The sequence below is a fragment of the Conger conger genome, chromosome 6, assembly GCF_963514075.1.
Source record: "Conger conger chromosome 6, fConCon1.1, whole genome shotgun sequence".
NCBI classification, from domain to species: domain Eukaryota; kingdom Metazoa; phylum Chordata; class Actinopteri; order Anguilliformes; family Congridae; genus Conger; species Conger conger.
Window position 1 is genome coordinate 41,152,047 of NC_083765.1, and position 27,613 is coordinate 41,179,659.

Sequence of the window (27,613 nt, forward strand, 5' to 3'; positions counted from 1 at the left end):
TACGCACGCAGAATCTCTGAGAACGTATTCTTCCTCCTCAGTGAAACGGATCGATACGCCCCCAGACAAGCCTGTCTCTGTAGGCCCTTCCTTCTATATATGAAAGGTGTTTACCAGCCCTTGAAAGCTTTCTTTCCAGAGATATATATTTCAAAGTGCATCATATAATGCACTGCACATTCACTTTAGTAGGCATTTCCTTATAAACATTTGTACAAAACGGTTTGAACATTTGCCGGCCATAAACACCTGTTTGAAAGGAGAGAGCTGGACGATTCTGGAAACTGGACTAGTTCACGTCCAGGTGTTTGTGTGCGACTAACAGCGTGACTTGGCTGCTGTTTACTGCCGTTGTATTCTGGCCGACTTGAGGAATATTTACACTGAGGGCCAGCATATGAAAACAGCTCATTTGTGTTTAATTGTGCGTGTGAGTGAACAGTGTGTGGCTCTGGAACCTGAATGGAGCGGTTGTGAGTTTGTGTGTGTGTGTGTGTGTGGGAGGGGGGCAGGTGGAGGGGTGGGCTGTGTTTGGCCCAGTGGGACCTTTCGGCGGGGGGCTTCTTACTGGGCCGATGGACTGAGTGCGTGCAAAGCCAAGGGCAAGCCCCCCTGCTGGGGCTCTCGTCCCCCTCCTCCCCCTGACCCCCAGGGGGGCGGAGACTCTCCTCGACCCGGGGCTGACGGCCTCCCAGCATGCACCACGGGAGGCCAGGGTGTGAGCCCAGGGCCTGCTGTTCATCTCTGCTGTTACTTAGAGGGGATGGGGGATGGAATGTTCCAGGCTACAGCAGAAGAATCACTATGAACCGCAATTTGCTTCTCCCCGTGTGTGTACAACACTTTCTGATGCTCTCTTTTTCCATCTTTTCTTCTATTTGAGATTGAAGATTCAACAGCTTTATTGTCATATGCACCAGAGTGCAATGATGGTTGCTTTAAATTTTAATTTAAAATTTAATTTTTTTCTCCTCTTCTGCTTCTCTCCTCTCATTCCCCTCCTCTTTCTTCCTTTCTTTGTCTCTCTCTCCATCTCCCACTTCCTGTCTTTTATTTCTCTGTCATTTTTATCCCTTGACTTCATAGGTTAGGCCTGTGTTTTCATTTCAGAGGGGGGCACAAATGTATTGAATATGAACATGATTATTTTAATATGAATATTGTATCTTTAGGCCACCACCAGCAGCACAACCAGATGTTGTTGTTGTTTCTGTTTTTAAAGCCCTTTTGTTACCAATTTTATGGGATAATATATTCAACATACATTTGCATCACAGCGGTTGTTTCGCTAAGGGGAAAGGAGATGTTTTAGCTTAGCGGTGCACGCTGGCAACTCAACTCTGCTTGTCACTTAACTGCTACTCACGTCTCTGTTCTACTAACTCTTGTTCGTTTGTCTGTATGCTGTACGCACTGTGCTTCTTAGTCACCGTAGTAACGCTCTGCTCTTGCTAACCAGTGAAAAAACCTGTCTTGTGTCTCTTTGTCTTCTGCCAAGCTGCTAATCTGAATGAGGTGGAGAAAGGTCAGTCACTCCTGTTTTATCACTGTCTTCTCTGTGTCTGTCGCCCATCCCAGCTTCGTCTCGAACCGTGGCGTAAATCCACGACGTGCGCTGTCCCTTTAAGGGTGACAGAGTGACCTCTTCCTGTCTGTGAGGTGGGCGGAGTCAGAAACTGGGCTCTGGCTATTGGCTGCATGCTCCTCTGCTTGTTTCATGATGTCATCACTAGTGGCCGTGAAGCCTGCCTCGATGCTTGCGCTGAGCTGGGTGATATAGAGTCCAATCAGAGTAAAGAGGGAATATATACACTTTACGTATTTAAAGTAACAGAGTTTATGGAGAAAATATCTTCGCTGATGCTCTATTTTACAGCTTGTTAATTACCTAGTATTTACTGTGTAAATGCCAGGTACTTATTAGGTAACTGTTTTGATTTCAAAATAGGTAAATGTATTTACATAGTACTTACATATGGTACTTTCTGACTCTATTTCATAGTATTCACCACTGAAATCTAACTAGTTGAATAATTATTACACAAGTAGCTGCGTACGTACCCAGTAAATGCTTTGTAATGAACGGGCTGTAAAATAAAGTGTTACCCATTCTGCTCGAATATTAACACCGGTTGCATTCTGAAAACATACACATACCCACACACACACTCACATATAAATATATGATAATATAACATGGCCGTGCAGTGCTTTGCAAATACATGCATCTGTGATCATATTTGAATGCCCCATCATCCCTGCAATGAAATTCAGTTAAGAAACTGAATTTGGTGGTGATATTTTGCACATATCAGTCAGCGCAATATGGAAAAATAATCAAAAGATGGCTTTTGAGTCAATGTACTACATTGCCAAAGAACGCAGTGAATTACACTGACTGAAGCGTTTACAATCACTCAGAATCCAGATCGGCCCCAAACATGCAGTAATGACCGTACTCTGGGTTCAGTGACGGTGAAAGTGATCTGGGCACGGTGATGTGATGTGTGCTTGCTCTGTTCCTGAGGAGGCTCTGTGCCATAAAGCCCGGAGATTCTCGGCTGGAGGTCCCCCCTGCAAAGTCCGTTCCCCTGTTTCTGAAGCGTCTCGGGGATAAAAACGACGTCTCTGTGACCGTATATGGCTGTGTAGGTCCTTGCTGTGACCTTGCAGGGAGAGCTGGTTTATGTCAGGGGCTGCCTCCTTAAATCGCTTGGAAATCAGCCAGTTCTGCACTAGAACATAAAATTCACCTCGGGTCTGAGTGAAAGAAACCAAAGGAGATTGTTTGGATGCACGGTAGCACTTACTTTATCCAAGTCATTTTAGTTGAGAATTTTGCTCAATATTGAATTAATTTCTATTATTTTAATATGATAACCGGTCCAGTCCAGATACTCTTTAAAGTTGTGTTAGCAGTGATTACAGTCACTGTATAGATAGCTCCAAGTTGCTTATCATATAGAAATAAACTGCAGGTTATTTTCATTTAAAAATTGCAATGTGCAAAACATTATGGTACAGTGTTTGTAATTGGCTACCTACAGTGTTCAGGATTGTTGGTAAATGCTTTGCCTTTCAAATGTATCAGGAATTACTGCATTTGTTGGGTTTAGTTGTTTTTAATCTTACGTTCTATCATTTTTCATTAAATATTATAAACATAGAATCTACTATATATATATATATATATGTATATATATATATATATATATATATATATATATATATATACAAACATATATATGTCTATATATATATAAATATATGGAAAATATATCAATGAAGAATACGTTTGCAATGTTGAGCTGAGTTAAAATTCTGCCACAACTGATAAATTTAAGAGCTGCAGTTTAGTATTCCACAACAACGATACGTTACTCAGGAAAACACGGCTCAGCATCGATCCTCTCTGGGCAGTTACATCGATTTCAGACAATTCCCTAATTATTCCAGTCTCGGAATAACTGCTGCCGTGCGGCGTATTGGGATTTCTTCATCTTCCGCGTCTTCCTCTCGCGTAATCGATAAGGCTTTAAGATACACGCGGAATATTATGTCGCCGGGGAGACGGCTAATTTATCGGGTCGGGGTGGGTGGGGGGGTTTATCCTGCTGACGGGGGAAGAGCAGCCTGGCGTTGATCATCACAGAGACATTAATCACACACACCCTCGCTGGAACATCAGGAGTGTGACCGCTATTAAAGATTCATAATTCTGCGCTCGGCTACGTCATGTCCAGAGCTTCTTTATCGATCGGCAGCTTACCGTCGGGGTGGCGTTGGGGAAGGGGGGGGTTGGTGTACGTCTGGAATCTGGGAAAGCTGGTGTGTGTGTGAGACAGGCCCTTCAGACACGCGGCAGACAGCCATTTTCGGCTGTCTCTCCAGGGCGTCGTGTCGCCGTTCTGGAGGATTAGACCTGGAGGGCGGGGGTTGTTTTCTTTCCCTCCTCCGCACTGCCGTTTGTTTGAAAAGAGTTCACCGGGGAGGGAAGAAAGAAATAAAGAAAGAAAGGGTAAGGGGGAGAGAGAAAGAAAGAGATTAATAATTGAATTCACCTGTGTGCGGTGGGTGCTCGTATCAGGAGGGGCCCGGGCGGTGGGGAAAATCTGAAATTGAAAATACGAGGCGAGATTCCCATCAGCGTTTTCATAACACGTACCGCGAAGTCCCTCGACTGGAAAACCAACGAGACGGCTTCATTACCGCCACGCCGTTCCCCGGATACAGAGGGGGGGGGGGGGGGGGGCATTAGGAATGTTACATTAAAGTTATTTAACTTCTGCTTTTATCCAAGGCAACATGCACTTGATTAGGCTGATCAGGGGACAATCTCCCCCTGGAGCTATGCAGGGTTGAGGGGATTGCTCAAGGGCCCAACAGCTGCACTGATCATATCATGGCTACACCGGGGCTTGAACCACCAACCTTCCAGGTCCCAGTCATGTACCCTAGCCACTAGGCTACAGGCTGTTATCTGGCTGCTATAGGATTGGGTGCGTTTGGTGACCCGCATTCCCCCATCCGTCCTGCAGGGGAGCTGTGCGAGGAGAAGCTGGACTTCTGTGCCCCGGAGCTGAACCCCTGCCTGCACGACTCCAAGTGCATCCTCACCCCCAAGGGATACAAGTAAGTGCCAGACAGGGTCAGCTGACCCTACCGCCCCCCCCCCCCCCCCCCCGCCCCCGCAGGACTCAGCTCAAGGCCCAGAGCTGGACTGTTTATTTTCAGCTCGTTCTCCTGAGAATCGCCTCATTTTGGGTCTTTATTTTCTTAAGGGAGAGGGGGGTCAGACAGATGTTTTGTCCTTAAAGGTGACCGGTATGAGACGGACAGGGAGGCTGCAGCTCGTATGAGGTGACCCTCTGAGTAGGGTTAGGGTTAGCAGACTGCAGGTATAACTTTTCTACCAACTCAGGTTTCCTCTGTAGCGTGTTTAAATGTCTGAGGAATTTTGTGATGTGATCTCTGCGGTATTCTGTCTCATCTACTTTTTTCTGCAGCGTTATTCTCGAGAAAGCTCTCAAACTTTGCTTCTGTGATTGAGTTGAATATGTGAGAGAGTTGGCACTGACAACTTTGTTATTCTAAAATCTGTAACTATCATGGACACGTTGTACTGCCTTATTATATTATTGCACCTGCAAATAGGCATATGTTTTATACTCGTTTTAACCATTTGTTTCTCTTAGACTTCAGTAGGTTTCAGACATATTTGAACCCTTTAGATACCAATAAAATTCCTGGAGATTACTTGTTCCACCAATAATCAGAACAAATGTCTTTCTTCATGTTGTAGTACATATGAGTCGGGAACAGAGCATCTACAATGTCCGCTTTTTGAAATTTGAATTTGAAAGTAAACAAGTGTGTATTAAAAGCTCTGGTGAGTTTGTTCTGCAGGTCCGCGATCTTGGCTCAGTCATGTGACCCTCCTCTGTTACGGTTGCCTGGTTACAGATGCGAGTGCACTCCGGGTTATGTGGGTGAGCAGTGCGACGTGGACTTCGACGACTGCCAGGAGAATAAATGTCAGAACGGAGCGCAGTGCATCGACGCTGTGAACGGCTACACCTGCGTCTGCCCCGAAGGCTACAGGTGCGTACCGACTCCATCGCTCCCCTTCTCTTCAGACCCAGATTAATGGCCTTTCTGAGGGGAACTGCCTTCTCCCGTCGCCCGACGAACATCCATTAAGTCAGGAGTGTCAAACTTGTGCCCTGGAGGGCCGCAGTTTATTTTCAGCATGTTATACCACTTAAGCACTTAAGCCATTGATCAGCTGAAGTCTGCAGACCTTGTTGACAAGGCCTAGTTTGGCTGCGTGATTGAAAGGAAAACTACACAAACATGCAGTCACTGCTACCCTCCAGGACTGGAGTTTCAGAGCCCTTCATTAAAGACAATGTAAAATCAGAATTTACTTTTTCCTCAATTTAGTAAATTCTTCATAACCATGCGAACACGTCTTCATGTATATATTCCAAAAGGGTATAAATAGGGTATATATTTTTTACATCAACTTCCTGGAAAACATTATTTTACATGTGCCGGTGGGCGTGTATATCAATCAAATATCTGTCAGTTTTCTGTTCCCCTCCAATTGATATCCTTTTCACACAGTGGTACACATCCTCATTTGACATCCCCCTCCTCATTTTACATCAGTCAAATCAACACCCCGCCCTTGAAAAATTCCCTCAAATGATCTAACTTCCATTTCGGCTTGAGACAGTGGTAGTAATGACTCAACCCGCCGCTCTCCTGTGTTTCTCCTCGCTAGCGGTCTGTTCTGCGAGTTCTCCCCGCCCATGGTGCTTCCCCGGACGAGCCCCTGCGATAACCACGACTGCCAGAACGGAGCGCAGTGCTTCGTGCTGGACACGGATCCTGAGTGCCGCTGTCTGCAGGGTTACCAGGGCGACAAGTGCCAGAACCTGGTCAGCGTCAACTTCGTGGACCGCGAGTCCTACCTCCAGATCCCGTCCGCGCTGATCAGCTCACAGGCCAACATCTCCCTGCAGGTACGGACCGTACCACCCCCTGGTCTGCTCGGGGGGGGGGGGGCCCACGGACTGTACTAACCTTAGCCCTTAAGATAGATAGATGTTCCTTTTTCACCTTCAGCTTAAAAACAAGTACTAATAAATAAATTAATTATGAAATAAATAGACAAAGTGACATATGAGGTGTAATAGTAAGAAAGTGTGCGGTTGTCCAAGAGCTGTGTTCTGCATTGTGCATACTGTTCTGCGGTCTAGGTACTGTTGTGGAGTCTGAGGTGTTCCCTGAGCATCAAGGATAACATTTGTTTTTTTTGTAATTTAACACAACCGGTCAACACACAGTCGAAATTCATGAAGGGCAGTATACAAAGCATAAGCGGGAATACATTTGGAAATATCAAAACGGAAAGTGTAAAATTGGACAGTATAACAATATAGTTGCCAGACAACTGTTCAGATCATACGGTAATAACATTACTTCACAAGTGATTTGCATGCTGAAATGGAGTAGATGGCTTTTGAACAGGATTTTGCAACCTCCTAATTGCGACCTGTTATATTTTTAGAGCTTTTGCTGGTTTTGGAAATATGTCTCAACAGTTACCTCCTCGATAGAATAAATGACTCTTGCAAAAAGAGGGGATGGCGGGTAGGGAGGGAATCTAGAGTATGGTGAATAAAGCCAAACTGCACTGTTTCCACTTTCATTCAAATCAATGTCTTTTATTTTGTATTTCTCACAAAACTTCCCAACGAGGATGGCAAAGTCTGACGTTCTTATGGAAATTGCACATTCATTTTTACTTGCATAATGCCCAGTTTCCATAATGACTCAGAAAAAATTAAATAGCATTTTTTGAATTAAGTTTCTTGCGTTGCGTATGCGCACGGGAGGGGAAACGCCGCCAGTCTGTCATATTTTATTTTACTGTTAGATCGCCACCGATGAAGACAACGGGATTCTGCTGTACAAAGGAGACATCGACCACATCGCCGTGGAGCTGTACAGGGGCAGACTGCGTGTGAGCTACGACACCGGGTCCTACCCGCCTTCCGCTATTTACAGGTACTGCCCTGCCTGTCCTCTGTGATGGCAGTTTTTCTGTTTCCGCCACCTATCTGCGTATGGATTATACCACCCTCCCTTTACCTGGGAGTCAGGTGTGGAGACAGTCTGGCCAATGAGTAGCACTAATTACTCGGGAGAAAAGAAAATCAGGGCTGGATTTGGATTTGAAGGCCAGAGTTGATGAGCTCTGCAGTGTGTTCCAGTTCTGTGAGAGCCAACGCCATCTTAGCCAGTCTTTTTTTCTGTGTTCTTTTTCACACAGTGCCCTTGAAACTCCTTCATCCTCTCCAACACAAATATATGCGCTGCGTCAGACATAAAAAGCAAATATATATTTCTCCGCCTTAATGATGATAACAGCCCGCAGTCAGATCTGAACGCAGGCTGTCTTAATGGCGGTTCTAACACGTTTTATTTGTTCGTGTTTGAAATGAAACGTTTAATACCCCCTTGGGTCCCTCCATCTGTTTGTGAAGGGAATTAAGAAACATGCTGGTGTGCTGTTTTTTCCTTTCCTAACGAATGAAACACAGGCCTGTATTTTTGTAAACAAATTTTCTATTATGTATGGCGCTAACTGTTGCTTATTTTCCTCTATTACCATGTTCACTGGCAACTCATTTGAGTGTGGCATTATGTGAATATTTATAAGTTTGCATTTTTTCCCTGGCACATCCCTGGTAGTCATGTGAAAATAGTGTGCTTGTATAGCGTTTAGCATACAGCGGTTGTATCTGTGTTTAAGTACTAAGGACTACTGCCATCACTTGGCAGTATTCTGAAATCCAACAGTCTTTGCCAACAGAAACAACTGCTGTTTTTTCTGGTGGCTGAAAATAAGCTATTTGCGGATTTTAATAGCCGTGTTGGGAACAATGGGAAAATGTAACGTTCCGGTGCCAGTGTGAATTATAGGAAAATGGAAAGATTAACCTTATCTTTCCATGACTGGGAGTCATATGTTTGGGTGACTTAAACATTATTGTGTATTTGCCTGGCAGGATATTTTTAAAAAAAGAAGTACTTTAAAAATGGCATTATTATGAGCATCTCAGATTTCATTAGCTAAGCATGGTCGCGTGCAGTCGTAACCACTCAATTACAGGAATGCGGCTCACGATTACACAATGAACTCTGCTTTTAGGACACGTAGCACCACTGGGAAACCATGTTTGTGTTGGCTGAGTAATTCCTGTTAACTGATTTATGTCATATCTGATGTGATGTCAGACTAAATGACCGTTAGACAGCTGTCAGCCGCCATTTTGAAAAGCCTCCGCTCTTGTCCTGGCTGTAACGATATATGCTGCTGATAAAAATACTGGTGAAATGCTGGTGAAATACAGCTTTTGAGAAATCTGACACATTACATACCAGAATGAGAGGTGAAACGCGGGTGTTAAGGTATCGGTTCATGCAGCCATCGTTGATGGAAGGTTCTGGATAGCCGCTAATCTCCTGTAGCGCTCAGATCGTGCTTTAGGCAAGTGGCAGCTTGTGTTTGAAGCTCAGGTCTAAAAGCCCGGGAGAGCACTGGTGCTGGTTTTATCCCCTGTGCGTTTTTTAGTTTTTTTTTTGTTTGTTTCTGCAACGTTAGCATTTTCGAAATGTCAGGCTAATCAAAAGACACTTAGCTGTGTTTGTCTTGGGGGCCACATCTGGCTGCGTGGTCAGGTTTATGATGGTATGAAAATGAATGATCTTTCAGTGCTGTGGAGTGACAGAATGAGCAGCGGGTTCATTAGCATGCGTAACGCCATAAACCGCCGTCTAAACTGTGGGCCGCGCGAGTGGTCACGGGGGATAAATGTGAAAAACATTTGCTTGCTGTATCTCACACTAACACTTCATGAGGATTTACGTCAGTCAGGTTTAAACACAACATTAGCTACAGTACTGACAGTGAAATACGATAAACATTTGTGTTTCGTATTTGCCTATATTTGGACAGTTTTTATGAATAGGTTGGTCACCGAAAATGTGCTCATAGGTTAGGTTGTGGCTTGTTGTTTGAAGTTTGTAATCCACTTTTGTAAAGATTTCTGGTGATTTCTGGTGATTTTACACAGATAAATTGACACATTTTTGTGTTTAATGTTTTTTAGTGTGGAGACCATCAATGATGGGAGTTTCCATGTGGTGGAGCTTGTGGCATCAGACCAGACCCTCTCGCTCTCTATCGATGGAGGCAGCCCCAAGTCTATCAGCACCCTGTCCAAGCAGTCCACTCTCAGCATCGACTCGCCCCTCTACGTCGGCGGTAAGTCAGCCTGTAACTCACCTAATTTCCTGTCTAACCTACCTCACTTCCTGTCAAACCCGTTTCATTTCCTGTATAACTCACCTGACTGCCTGTCCTATGCCTTCTGTCATAGTCAGCTCATTTCCTGTCAAACCCACCTTATGTCTTGTGCAACCAGAACATTTTTCAAACTCTTTGTCAAGTCCTCATTTATTTAAAGTGCATTTCACAGAAGTCTCCACACACTGTGCATTTGAACAAAATGAAAGATGAAAAAACTGCAAATGAGCAACAACATACCAACAAAGAAAAAATGACCAACATTAATAATGGAAACAGTAATTTAAGGCCTGTCCAACCTGTAGATGTAAATAGTCTTGCTGGGTCATAGGAGAGTGGGGAAAAAGGGTCTCATGTCTTGTTTTAAAATTATGAACAGAACTTGCATTCCTAATTGATGTGGGAAGAACATTCCAGAGGCAGGGAGCATGTTATTGGAATGCTGTTCTCCCACATTAAGTATTCTGAAGTCTGCTCTTGCTTGTACTGGCAGCCAGTGGAGGGAGGACAGAGAAGGAGTTATATGGTCTTATTTTCTGCTTTTTGTTAGGATTCTGGTGGCAGCATTTTGAAAATACTTTCATGGCAGTGTTAGATAGACCAGAGCAAATTACATTACAATAATGTCATATTGGAGATACAAATGCACGTATTAAGGTTTTGGCATAAGATTAATCGGATTTTAGAGATGTTGTGAAGATGTAAAAATGCTGCATTGGTTATGGACTTAATGTGAGTCTGGAATGAAAATGACAGATTAAGGATTACACCAAGATATTTAACAGCAGGGCTCTGTGATGTCTTTCAGCCATCAATGGTGACAGTGACATTTTCAAGTACATTCTGGGGTTTAGCTGGTCTAACAATTAGCAGCACATTTTTCTCAGTATTTAAAAAGCAGAAAATTAATAGGCAGCCATGATTTAGTTTCAGGTAGGCAAGTCTAACATTTGGGAGTTCAGTAATCATCTTAAGAGAATGTACAGCCACGATCCCTTTAAAAGCAGCCTGGAATGCCTGTTTCACAGTGTGAAATCCAGTGAATGTGGAGAATTTGGCAGGGAAGGCAGAGCTTCAGGTAGCAGACAGAACAGCTCTGTAAGAGGCGTTGTGTTAGATTTGTGGCCCATGCGCCCAATTAAGCCCTTTCTCCAGGCGTCATTTTGAAGCCTTATTGCCATCTTTTATGAAACACACCGATTCCTCTCTCAGCTGGGGGATGGAGATCTCCTGTCACGCGGGACTGGAAATGTTCGCACACACTGCCATGGGAGATGTGCGGAGATGAAAGAGGTCCAGGAGTGACATTTTTATCCATCACTGCCTATCCTTCACTTATACTGTTCCCTTGTGTGTGTGTTTGTGTGTGAGTGAGAGAGAGCGAGAGAGAGAGAGAGAGATAGAAAAAGTGGGAGCTTTTTTGTTTACTTGTCATTACCACCCACACACACATACATGCAAACACATGCACTCACACACACACATGCACACACACTCTGCTCAGACACATAAAATGTGATGAAACCAAATTCCAGGCTGGAGAGTGAGCCGGTTTATTGAGCCGCCTGAAAACTGAGCAGGATTGTGTGAAATGACAAAGAAAACAAAGGTAAATAGGTAAATATAAAAAAATATATTCATCACAAGTAAACTTGTGGCATGACTCTCACTGGGAATAGTCTGCCCTGTTTTGTTACTCAGACTGTAAGTTCTGTGTAAAACGTACAAATGAAACGATTATTGTGTCCTCTGGTTATGTGCGTTACCTGTTTATGAGACGCTGAAAATATTGTTTTGAACAGCATCACATAAATAGACTGCATTTATATACTGCTCTTATCCAAAGCACTTTACAATTGATGCCTCTCATTCACCAGTTCACACACACCCTGACAAACCAATGGCAATAGGCTGCCATGCAAGGCACCAATCAGCTTGCCAGGAGCAACTGGGGGTTAGGGGTCTTGCTCAGAGACACTTGGACACACAGCGCAGGGGATTGAACTGGCAACCCTCACACTGCCAGACACCCACACTTACCTCCAGAGCTAATTGCCCCCACACAGGCAGTATACACAGAGATCATACGTCTACTTTTTTTATGTCGTCTTACATAACACACAACATAATTCCATTTCACTTCTCACCCTGTAATCTTTGCACTTTGCCTTAATTTGGCCTGTTCCTTAAAAAAAGGGAAGAGACAAGTTTGCATCAAAGAAACTTTTCTCTGTTCTTTTTTCTGTTTGACTTTATGAACAGCAGAACAGAAGGGACTTGATTAAAGCAGGCCAGGACAGACATGGATTGCGTGGATTATTTATGAATAGTGCTGTGCTTCAAGTTAGCGAATGCTGGTTAAATATACGGCCTGGTCGAAGCTGTGTAAAATGAGATCTATGGGATTGTTTTTCTAATGGCCTCTTAAGTAAGGAGATTGACTCCTGGGCTGATTTAAAGTAAAACCAAATTACATTTCTAATGCGCTTCTCCGTACACTCAAATTCATCTCCCCACAAAGATCTTCTTATATGGAGCAGGGGGAGGGAAGACGTATCTTTTCTTTCAGGAACCAGATTAGTATTGACCAGTGTAGGACTCCATTTTCTGCAGCCGGAGTTAAATGAGTGCTGTGCCCAGACCGCCATACACCGCTCCATTAAAGGACTACATCACCCCAGCCGATTTAAACCAATAAAACAGGCCGGCTTAAAAATCATCAGCGCTTATGAAAGCCGACAGGCACGGTGAAGTAAACAGGGAACAGGCGAAAATATACACAAGATGGTTGCCTAAGAATGGTATTTATAAAGTACAACCACAATGGTAGACATTACATTAGAAATACATACCTGTACATGCGACTGCTCTTTCAGGTACACTAGTATTTAGAGGCAGCCTGTCACCTAGTGGCTAAAATACATGACTGGGATCCAGACGGTTGGTGGTTCAAGCCCCGGTGTAGCCATGATAAGATCCGTACAGCTGTTGGGCCCTTGATCAAGGCCCTTAACCCCACATATTGCTCCAGGGGGGATTGTCCCCTGCTTAGTCTAATTAACTGTAAGTCATTTTGGATAAAAGCATCAGCTAAGTAACAAAATTATTATTATTATAATTATTTGAAGTACTGCCCATACCTGGATGTGGCGCCATTGGGAGACCCTGTTAATGGTTGTGCCCCCTCCTCTCTCAGGCATGCCCGGGAAGGCCACAGCCGCGGCCCTGCGGCAGAGCGGAGGGGGGCAGAACGGCACCAGCTTCCACGGATGCATCCGGAACCTGGTGATCGACGGGGCGCTGCAGGACCTGGCGCTGTTCCAGCCGCGGGCGGGCGTGGTGCCCGGCTGCCAGCCCTGCCAGGGCAGGGTGTGTGCCCACGGGGTGTGCCATGCCACGGGCCGCTCCAGCTTCTCCTGCCAGTGCGAGAGTGGCTGGGCCGGCACGCTCTGCGACCAGCAGGCCAACGACCCCTGCCACGGCAACAAGTGAGTCTGAGCCTGCCGCAGAGCCGGGGATTCTGGGATATGAGACTGCCGCAGAGCCGGGGATTTTGGGATATGAGCCCGGCTGCAGAGCTAGGGGTTCTGGGATATGAGCCTGTTCTCACAGAGCCGGGGATTGTGGGATATGCTCCTCTCATAGAGTATGGGATTCTGGGATATGCTGTTCCTCTCTCAGAGCAGGGAATTCTGGAATGTGCTTTTCCTATCTCAGACAAGGGGATTCTGGGATATGCCGGTCCTCTCATAGCAGGGGTTTCTGGGATACAACCCTCGTCTCACAGCAAGGCCAGAGCTATGAGAGTTCTACCTCTCCACCTCCCCGTTATTATTAATATTATTACTAATAGTACTAATGATGGTACTTGTAGCAATTCATATATCATTGTTTGGCTACTAATGCAATATTTTGGTTTAGTCACATGGGTTTTTGAGTGAACCTTTTTTCGGTTGATGAGAATTTACAGACAGCTGGATCTGAATTTCAGAATCATTGTAGTTCTGATGATTCTCATCCAGATCTCCCTGCACATCGAACCTGATACCCCACAATCCTCTGCAGCTCCCACTGCCATATATGGATGCGGAATAGAATGATTCAGCATTTTTCAGGGGTCAATTCCAATTACGTTAATTCAATTCAGAGAAGGAATTAGAAAAGCCTTTAATGTTCTCTCAGTTTTTCTTTTCCAGTTAATGAATTGCATTTAAGATTGTTTCCTAAATTGACTGAATTAAAATGCAGATGACTAACTATAAATGCTCAGTGTTATTGCTATAGCTTGTGTTAAAAATAGTAAAATGACCAGGGAGGTATTTCATGAAGCAGGATTGCTGAGTTAGCTGGATTACTTTGCTAAGTAAAACTCAGCTCAGTGTTGTAATCACATAACATTTAGTTTACGCTTTTTTCCAATGTGACCTGCAGTTGATTAGACTAAGCAGGGTGTTTGACTGTGTAGTATAACCCTCTCCTGTGCCTTCCCAGGTGTGCCCACGGGAGCTGCCTGCCCATAAACTCCTTCTCCTACAGCTGCCGCTGCCAGCCGGGGTACACGGGGGTGCTGTGTGACGAGGAAGAGGACGTGTTCAACCCCTGCCAGGCCATCCGCTGCAAGCACGGGAAGTGCCGTCTGTCAGGCCTGGGCAAGGCCTACTGCGAGTGCAACAGCGGCTTCACCGGAGACGGCTGTGACCGAGGTGAGAGGGGCGCGCGGGTCAGCCTCATACCCGCCCGACTGCCACTGTTCAGCCCCATACCCGCCCGACTGCCACTGTTCAGCCCCATACCCGCCCGACTGCCACTGTTCAGCCCCATACCCGCCCGACTGCCACTGTTCAGCCCCATACCCGCCCGACTGCCACTGTTCAGCCCCATACCCGCCCGACTGCCACTGTTCAGCCCCATACCCGCCCGACTGCCACTGTTCAGCCCCATACCCGCCCGACTGCCACTGTTCAGCCCCATACCCGCCCGACTGCCACTGTTCAGCCCCATACCCGCCCGACTGCCACTGTTCAGCAGAGTGAAGGGAGAAGCGTAAAGGAGAGGGAGAGAGAGAGAGAGAGAGAGAGAGAGAGAGAGAGAGAGAGAGAGAGAGAAAGGGAAAGGGGGGAGAGAGGGAGAGAGGAGAGAGAGAGGGAGGGGGAGAGAGGGAGAGAGAGTGAGGGTGGGAAAGAGGGAAATAGAGGGAGAGAGAGAAAAAGAGAGAGGGAGAGAGAGAAGGAGAGAGGGATAGGGAGAGAGAGAAAGAGAGAGAGAGGGAGGGGGAGAAAGGGAGAGAGAGTGATGGTGGGAGAGAGGGAAATAGAGGGAGAGAGAGAGGGAGAGAAAGAGAGAGAGGGAGGGGGAGAGAGTGAGACAGAAGGAGGGAGGGAGAGAGCGAGAGAGAAGGTGAGAGAGACTCAAGACTGCTGACGCTAAGCTGGCGTGTCTCAGGCCTGTCTCCCTTTGGCGATAGTGCGTCAGTCATTTATCTCACTGCACTGTGGACATGAAAGCAGTGCCTCTCCCCAGTCTCTCTTTCTCTCTCTTCAATATCTCTTTCTTTCACCGTCTCTTTTTCACTCTTTCTCCTTTCTCTTTTACTCCCTCTCTGACTTCCATTCTCACTTTCACACACACACACACACACACACACACACACACACACATACACTGGTTTTTATGATTTATGAGGACTCTTTGGTTTATGGGGACACACATTTCCCTTTGTTCTACAGATGAAAGAGAATCATCAAACTGCTCCATATGACCTCAGGAACAAATCCCCCTGTTCAGATTAAGATTCTGGTGTAAGAGTCTGGAGATCTAATGACCTGACTCTCTTCAGGACTATGGGGACTAGGCGAGAGTGGGCATTACCTAAGATAATGATGCTTTATGAAGACAAAATTGCTTTTGCTGGGCAATACCCATGCACACACACAAACCAAGTATGGCCCTTTTTTAAGGTGCCTACCCATGCACGCGCACAAACACACACACACTTACAGTGAGTAAGCTTCAGAAGAGATTTAATAGAGAATAATTATAATAGGGCGGCACGGATGGTGCAGTGGGTAGCACTGCCGCCTCACAGCAAGGAGGTCCTGGGTTCGAATCCCCGTCGGCCGGGGCCTCTCTGTGTGGAGTTTGCATGTTCTCCCCGTGTCTGCGTGGGTTTCCTCCGGGTACTCCGGTTTCCTCTCACAGTCCAAAGACATGCAGGTTAGGCTGATTGGAGAGTCTAAATTGCCCGTAGGTATGAGTGTGTGAGTGAATGGTGTGTGTGCCCTGCGATGGACTGGCGACCTGTCCAGGGTGTATTCCTGCCTTTTGCCCAATGTATGCTGGGATAGGCTCCAGCCCCCCCGCGACCCTGTTCAGGATAAGCGGGTTCAGATAATGGATGGACGGATGGATAATAATAATAATAAAAAAAATAATATCATAATCATAATAATAATAATGTACTTCTGACCTCTTAGCCTCTCGTGACCATGCCACTCAGGGCAGACAGGTGAGATACTCAGGGAAAAGATGGAGGGGTTGTGATCTTCCTCTCCTCCTTTCCACACCCATCCTCTCTGTCACTCTCCCTTTCACTTCTCCCTAGTTTCCCCCTCACCATCCCCTTTTTTGGACGTTTCTCCGCAGAAGTGTGTGTTTGTGCTGTGGGTCGCGTACTGTAGTGTTTGTAATCACCATGGCTACAGACTCGCTTGTCTGGAATCACCATGGCTATAAATTGATGTGTCGAATCACCATGACTACAGACTTGTGGGTCTGTAATCGCCATGGTTACAGACCCAGGGGTGTATATCCTGGCTCTTTCCCGCACTCCCTCTAAGAATCTATCCACCTTTGACTGCCTCAGAGCACCTGTAGATTTGACCACGTTATGTGTGCATGTCCTCCTGTTAACCTATTCTGCTTCTTTTTAGTCAATGTTCATAGTGCAAATCCACAACAGAGGCCTGTTCCACAAAGCAGAAAAACCCGAAAAATGGAAACCGAGTAAGACCCAGAACAGCTCTTTTTTACTTCAGTCCATTTTTATGATTTTAAAGGGCTCTGGGTTTTACTCGGTGCAGTTTTCCAGCTACCTCATTAATCCTGCTTCCTGACACAGGCCCCTGGTATATGTTATGGTATATGTAACTGACGGTGTTGACTGGCCGTAATATTTCAATGTATACCGCAGAGGTCATGAGCACAATCCGCCTTTCCGAACCGCGAGCAAAACAAGGATGTATGTAGAAGCGAAACAACGACTAACATCAGCGCGCTTTGTTTCCCCCCGCAGAAATCGCGTGTCGAGGAGAACGGGTCCGAGATAGCTACCAGAAGCAGCAGGGCTACGCCGCGTGCCAGACCACCGAAAAGGTCTCGCGGTTAGAGTGCCGGGGGGGCTGCGAGGGGGGCCAGTGCTGCGGCCCCCTCCGGAGCAAACGCCGGAAATACACCTTCGAGTGCACCGACGGCTCGTCCTTTGTCGAGGAGGTGGAGAAGGTGGTCAAGTGCGGCTGTACAAAATGTCCGTCATAAAAACGAATAATAATAAATACGAATAAATAATAAAAAAAATATAGTTTTTTTTTTTTTGTTACTGTTACGTGTCCCTTTTTTAAGGAAAGAAAGAAAAAAACAAAACAAAATCATACCTTTTTTTTGGCAGTTGCTGGACTTGATTGATGCTTCCATAGAGGAAATGTTGAATTATATTGTAAAATACAGAACAATACTTATTTTTTATTATGAAGCGGAGAAAAAAAAAGACAAAAAACAAGAGAGTTGACTATTTTCTTCATTCGACGTCTGTCACTCCGGGGATGCACGACGTTGTTTTTTTGTTTTCGTCTTTTGCGCTGAAGAAGAACTGAACTGACTGCTCAGTCGTGAATGAAGAAATAAAATAACCCTTTGGCTGGTCACTGTTTCTGATTTTTTTTTTTTCTTTTTTTTTTTGATGTTTTATGTCAGAAGACTCTTGGGAGGGCAGAAATGTTTTTGAGCTAGTCGTTAAGGTTAGGATCTGGTAAAGTAGAACGGAAAACTAAACAAACAAAAGCAATGAAAACCAGCATCACCAACAGGAAGACTTGAGAAGATTTGAGATCCTGAACCCGGTCTCCGGGACGACGTGGCGGGTTGGTCACGTGATGCAAAAAACAGACAAACTGTAACCCAGTGGACGGCCGAGCGATCTACTGAAGGTCATGACCTGCATACAGGAAGGAACTGCATACCGTGATGTAAATGCCCATAAAGTGCGTCATCCATTTTACTCACCCAAGTCCAACTTGTGTACAGTACAATAGCAGAACCTTAAATAGTAGTGAGCCTCTTTTCCAGTATTAAAGCGTTGTAATTTAAGTGTTGAGGGGGGGGAGGGAGAAGGGTTGTGAGAAACATAGGTTAATGATATATGATTAGTCATTTGGTTAAACGATACATCTTGTCTTTTTTTTACCATGCCTTGGCCTGTTGGCTCAGTATTCTCTATATCACTGACAAGTATTTATTGTATCAAAAATACCTTTACTTATTTGGTAGGTCTTCCCCTTATCTTGCAGTTTTGAGTCTTTTAATATATATTAATTTATATTTGTCCTGATATTTTTGTATTAAAAAAAAAAGAGACAAATTGATCTGTTGGGATAGATTAACTAACACGGTGTCCTGCTTGGTTTTAAAAGAAATGACCTGAGACTGTTGTATTTTCCAGAAAACCTTAGGTACATTTTAATCTTAAAATGTGAAGTGAAACAAAACATTGTATATTTTTGTCAAATCTCCTGAGAATTTGTACTGTGCCATGAATAAAGGTCTTTATATTAGAGTATAAATGTATAGAGTTAAATTTTCCCTTTGTATTTTACAGAGATTAAATGGTGTTTAGAGATGTACCCTAGGAAAGAATAGACCTCTTTTTACAAACGTTTTCCTTGAAGCTCCTTACCTTTTTAACAAATTTATGCTAAGAAAACTGTGACTTTTTTCTAAATAAATCTACTTTGTTATCTCTATGTTTCCAATGTTAACATGTTGCTGCTAAATTTGTAATGTAGACTTGGATGCTGATGTGTATTTTAGTGGGTTGTGCTCTCCCTTCATTAAAACAGAGCACAGTGTATAACAATAAAAAGTGACCCTCTTCTCAAAGTTGTGCTTCATCTGACTTGGACTAATGTCAGTATCCTTACTGATGTTTGTATATTAAACAGACTATTTACATCAGCATTGCTTTTCATCTCTATTTTGTGATTTGTCTTTGACTAGCATTATGTGTATTTTTTGCTTAAATCTCCCCATACGCAATTATGGGACAGGGATTCTGCTTTAGATCAGACATAAACAGATCCAAGACTTCAGACTTAAGTTCATCAGGGGCCTGTTCCACGAAGCAGGATTACTGAGTTAGCCAGATAACTGCACAGAGTAAAACCCGGAAAGGACTCTTTTTACTTCAGTCCAGTTTTGAATGTGGACCAGGTTTTACTCAGTTTACTCAGTTATCTGGCTAACTCGGTAATCCTGCTTTGTGGAACAGACGCCTGACCAGTTAAAAATGATGGACCAGAGATATTGCTGTAAGATTGAAACAGACTAGACTTTAGTGCGGGCTTCAGTTTGCATCAGTTCTGACTAAGCCAGAAAGAAACAGCACCTGTTTGCTCTAAGTCAGTCTAACAGCCCTTCCAAAATCAGCACCACACGCACGCAGTTGTGATGAGATCGGCTATTAAGAGAAAGTAAAACAGTTGGCGAATGGTTCTGCTGTTAGCGGACTGCTGTTGTGGCGCTTTTGCAAAACGCTGACGGATTGACAGCTGGCACTCTTGGCCGTCCAATAGCTTTTTTGCTTGCTGGATAAGCGTGTGATTTGATAAGTGTATCTGATTTTAGGGGTCTAGCGGCTGATAGGTTGTGGGTTCAGCCACTCTGTGTTGGACACACTAAGATACAGAGACAGATTGATGCAGTGCCATGTTCACACATCCGTCTATTTCAGACCCTGAGTAACCGCCAGCTCCAGGATATCTCCTGTTCCATCATCACAAGGAGGCACTTCACTGCGGTTAGCGGTGTGCGCTAAGGGCACTTTATCAGCAGATTGTCATTAAGCATTAGTATTTGCTTACCAAAGGTGATGCCTTACTGTTGACAACCTGCACTTGGGCTGAGTGAACAGATTTTGTGAAGCTTGATGACATCGACATTATTGAGAGCGAGCAAGCTAATTTAGTAGCCATAATGTCAATACCAACTTTTTAACAGAGTAGAGACATACTTTGATCCAGACGTGGGCAATTTGATTCCTGGAGGTCAGGTGTTTATGCAAATCTTCACTTTCAGCAGTTAGCCCCAGGCTAAACAGGCTAATTAGCTGTGCTGGGTAACAGGAAGACAAGGCAGCAGAAAAATGTTTTTCCATTTTGGGACTTCAGCTGTCATCTATGATCTTATCAAGAAATTCACCAAAAATGTCCTGGTTTATTCCTCATAGAAACACAGCTATCTGTAGTTCAGTGGATTTCCATACAGTATTGTGAAATAAATAGACGCCCAACAATGTTTGACTGTCTTTGGTGTCAGAAAGCAACACTGACTGTGGTCAATGGAAATGCTTTGGGTGAGCATGAGAGGTTGCTCTTCAAATTCCCAATCACTTATTCTCCACAGTATCTTGTAAAGCTCCAAAAATCATGTGGTGCATTCAAAGTCACCAAACCCTGCTCAAGCTAAAGTTTTGAAACAGCTGGTAGCTGGTTAACCAGTTAGACCAGCTCCATACCGGTTTAACAAGCTCAAGCTATGTTTTGAAACAGCTGGTAGCTGGTCATTTCAAGCTGGTCATAGCTGGATTTTACACCAGAGAAATACAGTGAAAATCACTTTGCAAAAACAGGAAATGTTCCCTGTCTTGCATTTGCACTTTTGTACTGATTACTTTCCCATTTGCATTAATTAAATGACATTAGATAGCGAAGGCCTGTTTTGAGTGACCTGTCTGGTGGAAATAATCTGTCTAATGAACATTAGCATTGTGTGCATATAAATGACAAGTTATCTGAATTAAACAGGATTATCTTCCACTGATGTTTTGAAACTGAATAATAAGGATAATAATAGGTAAAGAATGTTCATGAATAAGGTGAATATGAACAGATGAATTGTTCTCAACAACTCCCTCCATAGCTGCATAAAAAAAACACATTCTTGGCCAAATTCTTTCAAATGTCCAGAGGCTTATACTGTAGTATGGCTTGTTAAAATCACACAATACAGAAAAATATCCTGGAAACAGCAGGTTTGGTGTACTAAAAATCAATATTTTGTTGTGCTCCGACATGGATTCAGTCCGTTGTTTTAATAGAAACATCACTACTGACATTTACAAATGTCAAATCTTTTTAGGGAGTCTTCTGAAGAGTTACTGAAAAGTAAAGTTATTGAAAATCTCTAAAAATAAAAGTACTTTTTTAAAAGAAATTGAGACCAAATTTCATCAATGTACTGTAGCCAGTTTACTAACAGTTAGTAAATTTGCATATCTCAGAAACGACTGATCTCCTGAAATTTTCACATGCAACAGTCTCCTGAGTTTGCTGAGAATGGTGCAAAAAACAAAAAACCTCCAGTGAGCAGCAGTTCTGCAAGCAGAAACGTGTTATTAATGAGAGAGGTCAGAGCAGAATGGCCAGACTGGTCGAAGCTGGCAGTAAGACGACAGTAACACGAAATTACACATTACAACAGTGGCATGCAGAAGAGCATCTCTAAACACACAACACGTCTAAGTGGATAGGTCATAGCAGTCTAAAAAATAAGTGTAATAAATACCTAATAGAATGCTCCCTGAGTGTAGAGTGGGGCAGTTCTCTTCGCAGCCTGGAAGGCCGACACTAGCACCTTGAAGCGGATGCGTGCGGCAATAGGCAACCAGTGAAGGGCAATGAGGAGTGGGGTGACATGAGTCGACCTGGGCTGACTGGTGATCAGGCAGGCTGCAGCCTTCTGGACCAGCTGGAGGGGCTTTATGGCACAAGCTGGGAGACTGGCCAGGATGGAGTTGCAGTAATCCAGACGGGAGATGACGAGCGCCTGGACAAGGAGCTGGGTGGCTTTCTCCATCAGGAGATGATGGATACAGTGTATGTTATAGAGGAAGAACCTGCAGGTTCTGGCAGTGGAGGATGTGTGTGGAGTGAGGGTGAGATGGTCATCGAGGGTCGCCGCAAGATTTTTTGCTGTGCAGGAGGCAGATACGATTAGTACTAGAGACTGAAAGTAGCATGTGGGAATAAAGCAAAATGTATATTTACCAAATAACACTCCTCCGCCTCCCTCACCTCAGACTGACAACAGAAACAGGTATGAGTTAAAAAGCTGAGCTTCTGCGTAAAAGGATTAGGAACCTGTTCCACAAAGCAGTAAGTTTGCTCATGTACATGGATGCAGCTATGATGGATTACATTTATGTTCAACTTTATAATGTATTTATTTATTTCTATTTCTATTTTTATATTCATTCATTCTTTCTTTCATTTTTCCAGGAGTTCACCTGTCACATTAAATCAAATGGTTTAAATTGGGTTTGCTGAACCTGTGTAGTCAGAATAATTTAAGGGGCAGTTTAAGGGGCAGGTCTGCTATAAGCCCAGTTTGTTCCTTTGATCACAGTATATTTTAAGCCTGGAGACAATTTTAGCACAATTATATTTTCACATTTACTTTTAAATTGGTCCCAGGCCGGTTACCTGCGAAATGTTATTTCAGCTCGCCTTGCATTCTCAGATTTCATTCCTCCCAGCGTCACACAGGCAGCCAGAGAAGTAGAGCTCCTACAGGGGAACGTGGAGGAAAAAGCAGACACTCATTTGTAAAAATGTGCGCTCTCGAAGACCAAAATTCAGAAGCTAAAACTTAATATTTCAGAGACGCACACACTGCGTGAGCCTGAATAATACCATGTGTTGGATAAAAATAATAATCATCCAAAAAGATTTCAGTTTTTTTAAATACTGAACTCGATTCTTTGATGGACAGCAGATGTCTATAAAAAGATATTATTTTATCCAGATGGTAGATATCCATATTGTTTGGAGCAGAGGTTTTGGAACATATGATTTTGACATGTGATACACCGAGTACTCTCAGAACTCAGATGTCACTGTCTGTGTATCTCATTTCTGATACAATATATCATTTTTTTATTTTTTTATTTTTTTCCAGAGTGACTAGACTAAGCAGGAGACAATCCTCCCCTGGATGCAGGGTTAAGGGCCCAATGGCTGTGCAGATCTTATTGTGGCTACACCGGGGATCAAACCACCGACCTTGCGGATCCCAGTCATGTACCTTAACCACTACACTACAGGCCACCCTATGATACCTCACATGCCTGCTATTTCGGGGCTTCAGGTCTGGTATTTGCTCTTCCTTGAGGCAGTCCTCTGTAAAAAGTACAAAAAGATTTTTTTAATCTAATTGTATCTCCCTGTTTTTATAGCCCTTTTCATCTGTTCATCTCAAAACAAGGTTTTTGGTTTTGTTTTGTTTCTGGTTTGTTTTTCTCTTTCTTTTGTGTTACCTCAACCACTGCCAATGTGCTAATTGTGAGTCATTTAGGGGCTTAAAGGGGCAGGTTGCCCAAAAATGAAATCATGTTTCCACTTACCCAGAATGCTATCTATCCATCCAGATGAGATTGCTCATCTGCTGAGAGTATCCTTGATTTTCTAGATGCAGTTCACTTGAATACAATGGACCTCTACAGACTATATTTGTGTGTCACTCAGTTTGCAGAAAAACTCAACCTCAATCTCTTTCCAAACGTAACCATGGTTTCTCATGAACATCCACAGAGCTTAATGTGTCCATGGTTTCATTGATGACTACTTCTTATACCGCAGCAGGCAAACTGTGCCTATTCCAGCAAGGTCTAGTGCAGGTGGACTAGTATGAAACTTTAATGGGGTTGACATGACATTGGTGTAATATGCGAACCGTAGTTGTAGTTCCAATACAGCAACTCACTTTATTAAAGCAGACAACAGGTTCATGGTTGAGATATTAATGAGCATAATGTGTGTCACAGAATGCAATATAGATTACACTTGACAATATCTCAATATCGGACAGGGCCTCTCTGTGCGGAGTTTGCATGTTCTCCCCGTGTCTGCGTGGGTTTCCTCCGGGTACTCCGGTTTCCTCCCACAGTCCAAAGACATGCAGGTTAGGCTGATTGGAGAGTGAGAGTGAATGGTGTGTGTGCCCTGCGATGGACTGGTGACCTGTCCAGGGTGTATTCCTGCCTTTCGCCCAATGTATGCTGGGATAGGCTCCAGCCCCCCTGCAACCCTGTTCAGGATAAGCGGGTTAAGATAATGGATGGATGGATGGATGAATGAATGAATATCTCAACCATGAATTCTGAAGCTGGTATGTGCTGTCATGAAGTAAAGTTGCTAACAAATTGCTATTGAAACAAAAGCTCTCATTCCACCAACATCGTGTCACCACAACTCAACTTTTACACTAGTCTGCCAGCACGGCGATATACACAGTAGGCATACTTCAGTAGAAGTAGATCTCCATGAAACTGCACAAATTAAGCTCTCCATTCATGAGTAACCATGGCAATATATTTGAAGAGACATTGCTCTGGATTTTTTCAAAGATTACAGTGTATGGAGGTCAGTCTCGTCAAATCTAGAAAAGAGATGGATAGATATCACTGGATAGATTAAAGTAGAAACATACTTTAATTTCATTTTGGGTGAGGTGTCCCTTTAATCATGCATTTGGACATGGCTGTTTATTGAACAGACTCTTCCTTGCATTCAGGTCTGTGGAGATGGTTGGGGGGGTTGGGGGTTGTGGGTAATGGGGGTAGGACTGTTGGCTCTTCTAGGTTGGTGGTGGGGTAGCGTGGCGTACCTGACAGTGTGTAATAAAGGTTACCAAGTCACGGTTTCCATACCAGAAATGTCCTTCAACCGGCAGTGCAGTTCAGCCCCCTTTCTGTGTAAAAACACTCAAACAAAATTCTGGCACACTTCAGCACGCCCCAGCCAAGCCGGAGAGGGCAGGACATCACATACATGCGTAATTTAATGGAACAATTGCTAGCAATTGCGTTGACGGTTGTGTTGACAAGCAGATTGGGGTCAGGTAATCTTGTTTTGGCCTGAACGCTACGGCGTTTTTCGAGGCCCGCGGATGCGAACCCGGTCCCGGCCCTTCACGGAGACGCACTTGGCTGGGCTTTGGTGCGGCTCTGTTAGCGTAGCCCCGAGCCCGCCAATGAAGCCGCAGCCCCAGGTGTCTGGCAGCACCAGGAGTCAAACCCTGACGTTCGGTTCCAAAGGTAACAAGGCAATTATTACACTGCCAAAGGACCCAGACCCTCAGCAAAGCAATGAAACGCAATCATAGCACTGCGCTAGTGCAGTCTATGATCTTCCGTGTTTCAGTTCCTATCCAGACCTATAAAGTGTGCTCTAGAAAACCAGAACATTTCAGTTCACATCGTGAAATAAGACTGGACTATATTACTACACTACTATACTGTATTAATAATAAATTATTATACTAAAACTACAACTATGACTATGACTACGACTGATACTACGACTATTGCTACTTCGACTACTACTACCAATAATACTAATAATAATCATCATCAACATCATCCTAATAATAATCATAGTAATCATAATACTCACAGTGAACCTTAAGACATGATATGATATGTTGTGGGATCATAACTCATTGAGCCAGTTTTTAGCTCTGTTTTGATTTTGTTTTGCATTGCGTGCTCTTAGAGATATGGGAGTACCTAAACTTGAATTGCTTGGGAAACATTTCTCAGATGGCACGATTACACAGATCCAGGCTGCAGCATTATCCTGCTAGTGTAAGTTACTGTTTAATTCACATATTGATTTCATGAGATTTTTGTAAAACCTCTGCATGGTTTCCACCTTCTGGGTGTGGCTGCATGGGAACTGTAGTTTGATTGTTTCCCTGGACTTAATTGCCAGACGGACAACAAACATTTCCCAAAAACAGACACAGCATCCAGCCACTGCAATGATTCATATGTTTTCATAAACCTTTCTCGCACAGTGACTGTTGCTATTGCGTTCCAAATAATATTTTCTATTCTTTGTCAAATATGGACCGGTTGGTAGGAGGAATGTAAATGTCATTTTTAAAGATACAGCAAAATCGACATGACCAACCAGAAAAACACATAGCCTACCCACCCCATGGCAGTTTTAGCCTTCTGGGGTGGATTTGCGTCAGCTAACCGACACGGAAAAATTAGGTTCCGACCCACAAGACATTCCTTGTCTCCTGTCCAACGACAGGCTTCCACTGGTCGGGAGTGTTATTGTTTACGCCCTCGGTGTTACGGCTTGCCGGAATGCTGCAGGAAAGTCCCGGACTAAAGCCATTTTGTGTGTTTGAGCAACTAACCACATACCGGGGAATCACCTCTTTCCCAGGTACGTTTGCTCCTTTTACATCTGCAGACCTAACTGCTAATCGAACGAGAAAGGCGGCTCACGTAGAACACAAGCAGCTTAGCTTTGCTCACAACGTTCCTGGAGAATGTGTGTTCTTCACAATGATAAACCGTAACAAAAAATGTGGAAAACTTAATCGTGAAAATAGAATAAAAAGCAGGAACCTTCCTGTGTATTATGCGAGCTGGGCCTCTCGAATGCATCAAAGTGATTCTCAGGACCTGAAGTCTGAGTGGATTCCTATTGACCCCCCCCATTCATCCACCACTGCAGGTCTCTGGGTTATCCCCCCCCCCCCCCCCCCCCCTCATTTGGAAAGGATTATCGCAGCGGTGGGTTTATTCCAAAATGTCAAAACGGCTGGAGGGGGGAGTATTTTGCGGGCCCCGGTGACAGGATGTCAGGAAGGTGGGCTCAGGAGGGAGGGAGGGGCTGCTTCAGGATTAGTCTCGGGGGGGACCTCACTGCAGCGAGGGGGAGATAATCACACAGATGCCCGCGTCTCTGCAGAGCAACGCCGAGAGAAGGTCAGACATCAGACCTGAGCATGGGGTCTGTAGGCATGGCTGTGTGTGTCCTGAAGGCACAAACTGCTTACACACACACACACACACACACATACACACGCATAATGCAAGCACACACAAACGCACACACACATATACATACACACACACACACATACACACACATACATGCAAGCACACACACACACACACACACATACACACATACAAACACACTTTCGCACACACATACATGCACACGTACATACACATGCATGTGCACACACACATGCGCACACACTTGCATGTCCGTACACACACACACACGTACACACACTTGCTTGCCTGCACACACACATGCATGCACATACACAATTGTAACAGTAGAATTTATTTATTTTATTCTGCCCTGTACATAATTACAGTATATGCTGGATATTCACATACTTATATGGTTTGGCCAAACATAATACATGACACAATTTTACAAATTACAAAGCTGGAGTCTATACTCTTATATTGCAGTGTCTCTGTTATTTGTATGAATTTAACTAATTTTATTGTCTTATACGGTTTATTGCGCAGAATAGGCCCCAGTTGTGTTTTCTAATTCTATTGACTGTGCTGAGGGAAAGTACCCTCAGCCCTAAGTCTGCATGCATTACTGTTTCATGTTCAATATTGAGCCAGCTCTGAACCTG

General features: G+C 44.2%; 1 protein-coding gene across 4 annotated transcripts in view; it reads left to right on the top strand.

Moving 5' to 3' along the window:
• slit2 (slit homolog 2 (Drosophila)) overlaps positions 1-19,105 on the top strand; it is a 155,571-nt gene extending 136,466 nt beyond the window's left edge. For 2 of the 4 annotated variants that reach the window (XM_061244957.1, XM_061244958.1), the window contains 9 exons: positions 1,499-1,525; positions 4,539-4,632; positions 5,464-5,601; positions 6,287-6,527; positions 7,445-7,575; positions 9,684-9,838; positions 13,077-13,368; positions 14,372-14,583; positions 17,172-19,105. In XM_061244957.1, the coding sequence (XP_061100941.1) occupies positions 1,499-1,525; positions 4,539-4,632; positions 5,464-5,601; positions 6,287-6,527; positions 7,445-7,575; positions 9,684-9,838; positions 13,077-13,368; positions 14,372-14,583; positions 17,172-17,413 (1,532 nt within the window). In that variant the 3' untranslated portion in view covers positions 17,414-19,105. The remainder of the gene's footprint in view (positions 1-1,498; positions 1,526-4,538; positions 4,633-5,463; positions 5,602-6,286; positions 6,528-7,444; positions 7,576-9,683; positions 9,839-13,076; positions 13,369-14,371; positions 14,584-17,171) is intronic. The other 2 variants (XM_061244959.1, XM_061244960.1) reach the window with 1 other exon arrangement.
• Positions 19,106-27,613: the final 8,508 nt, after the last annotated feature.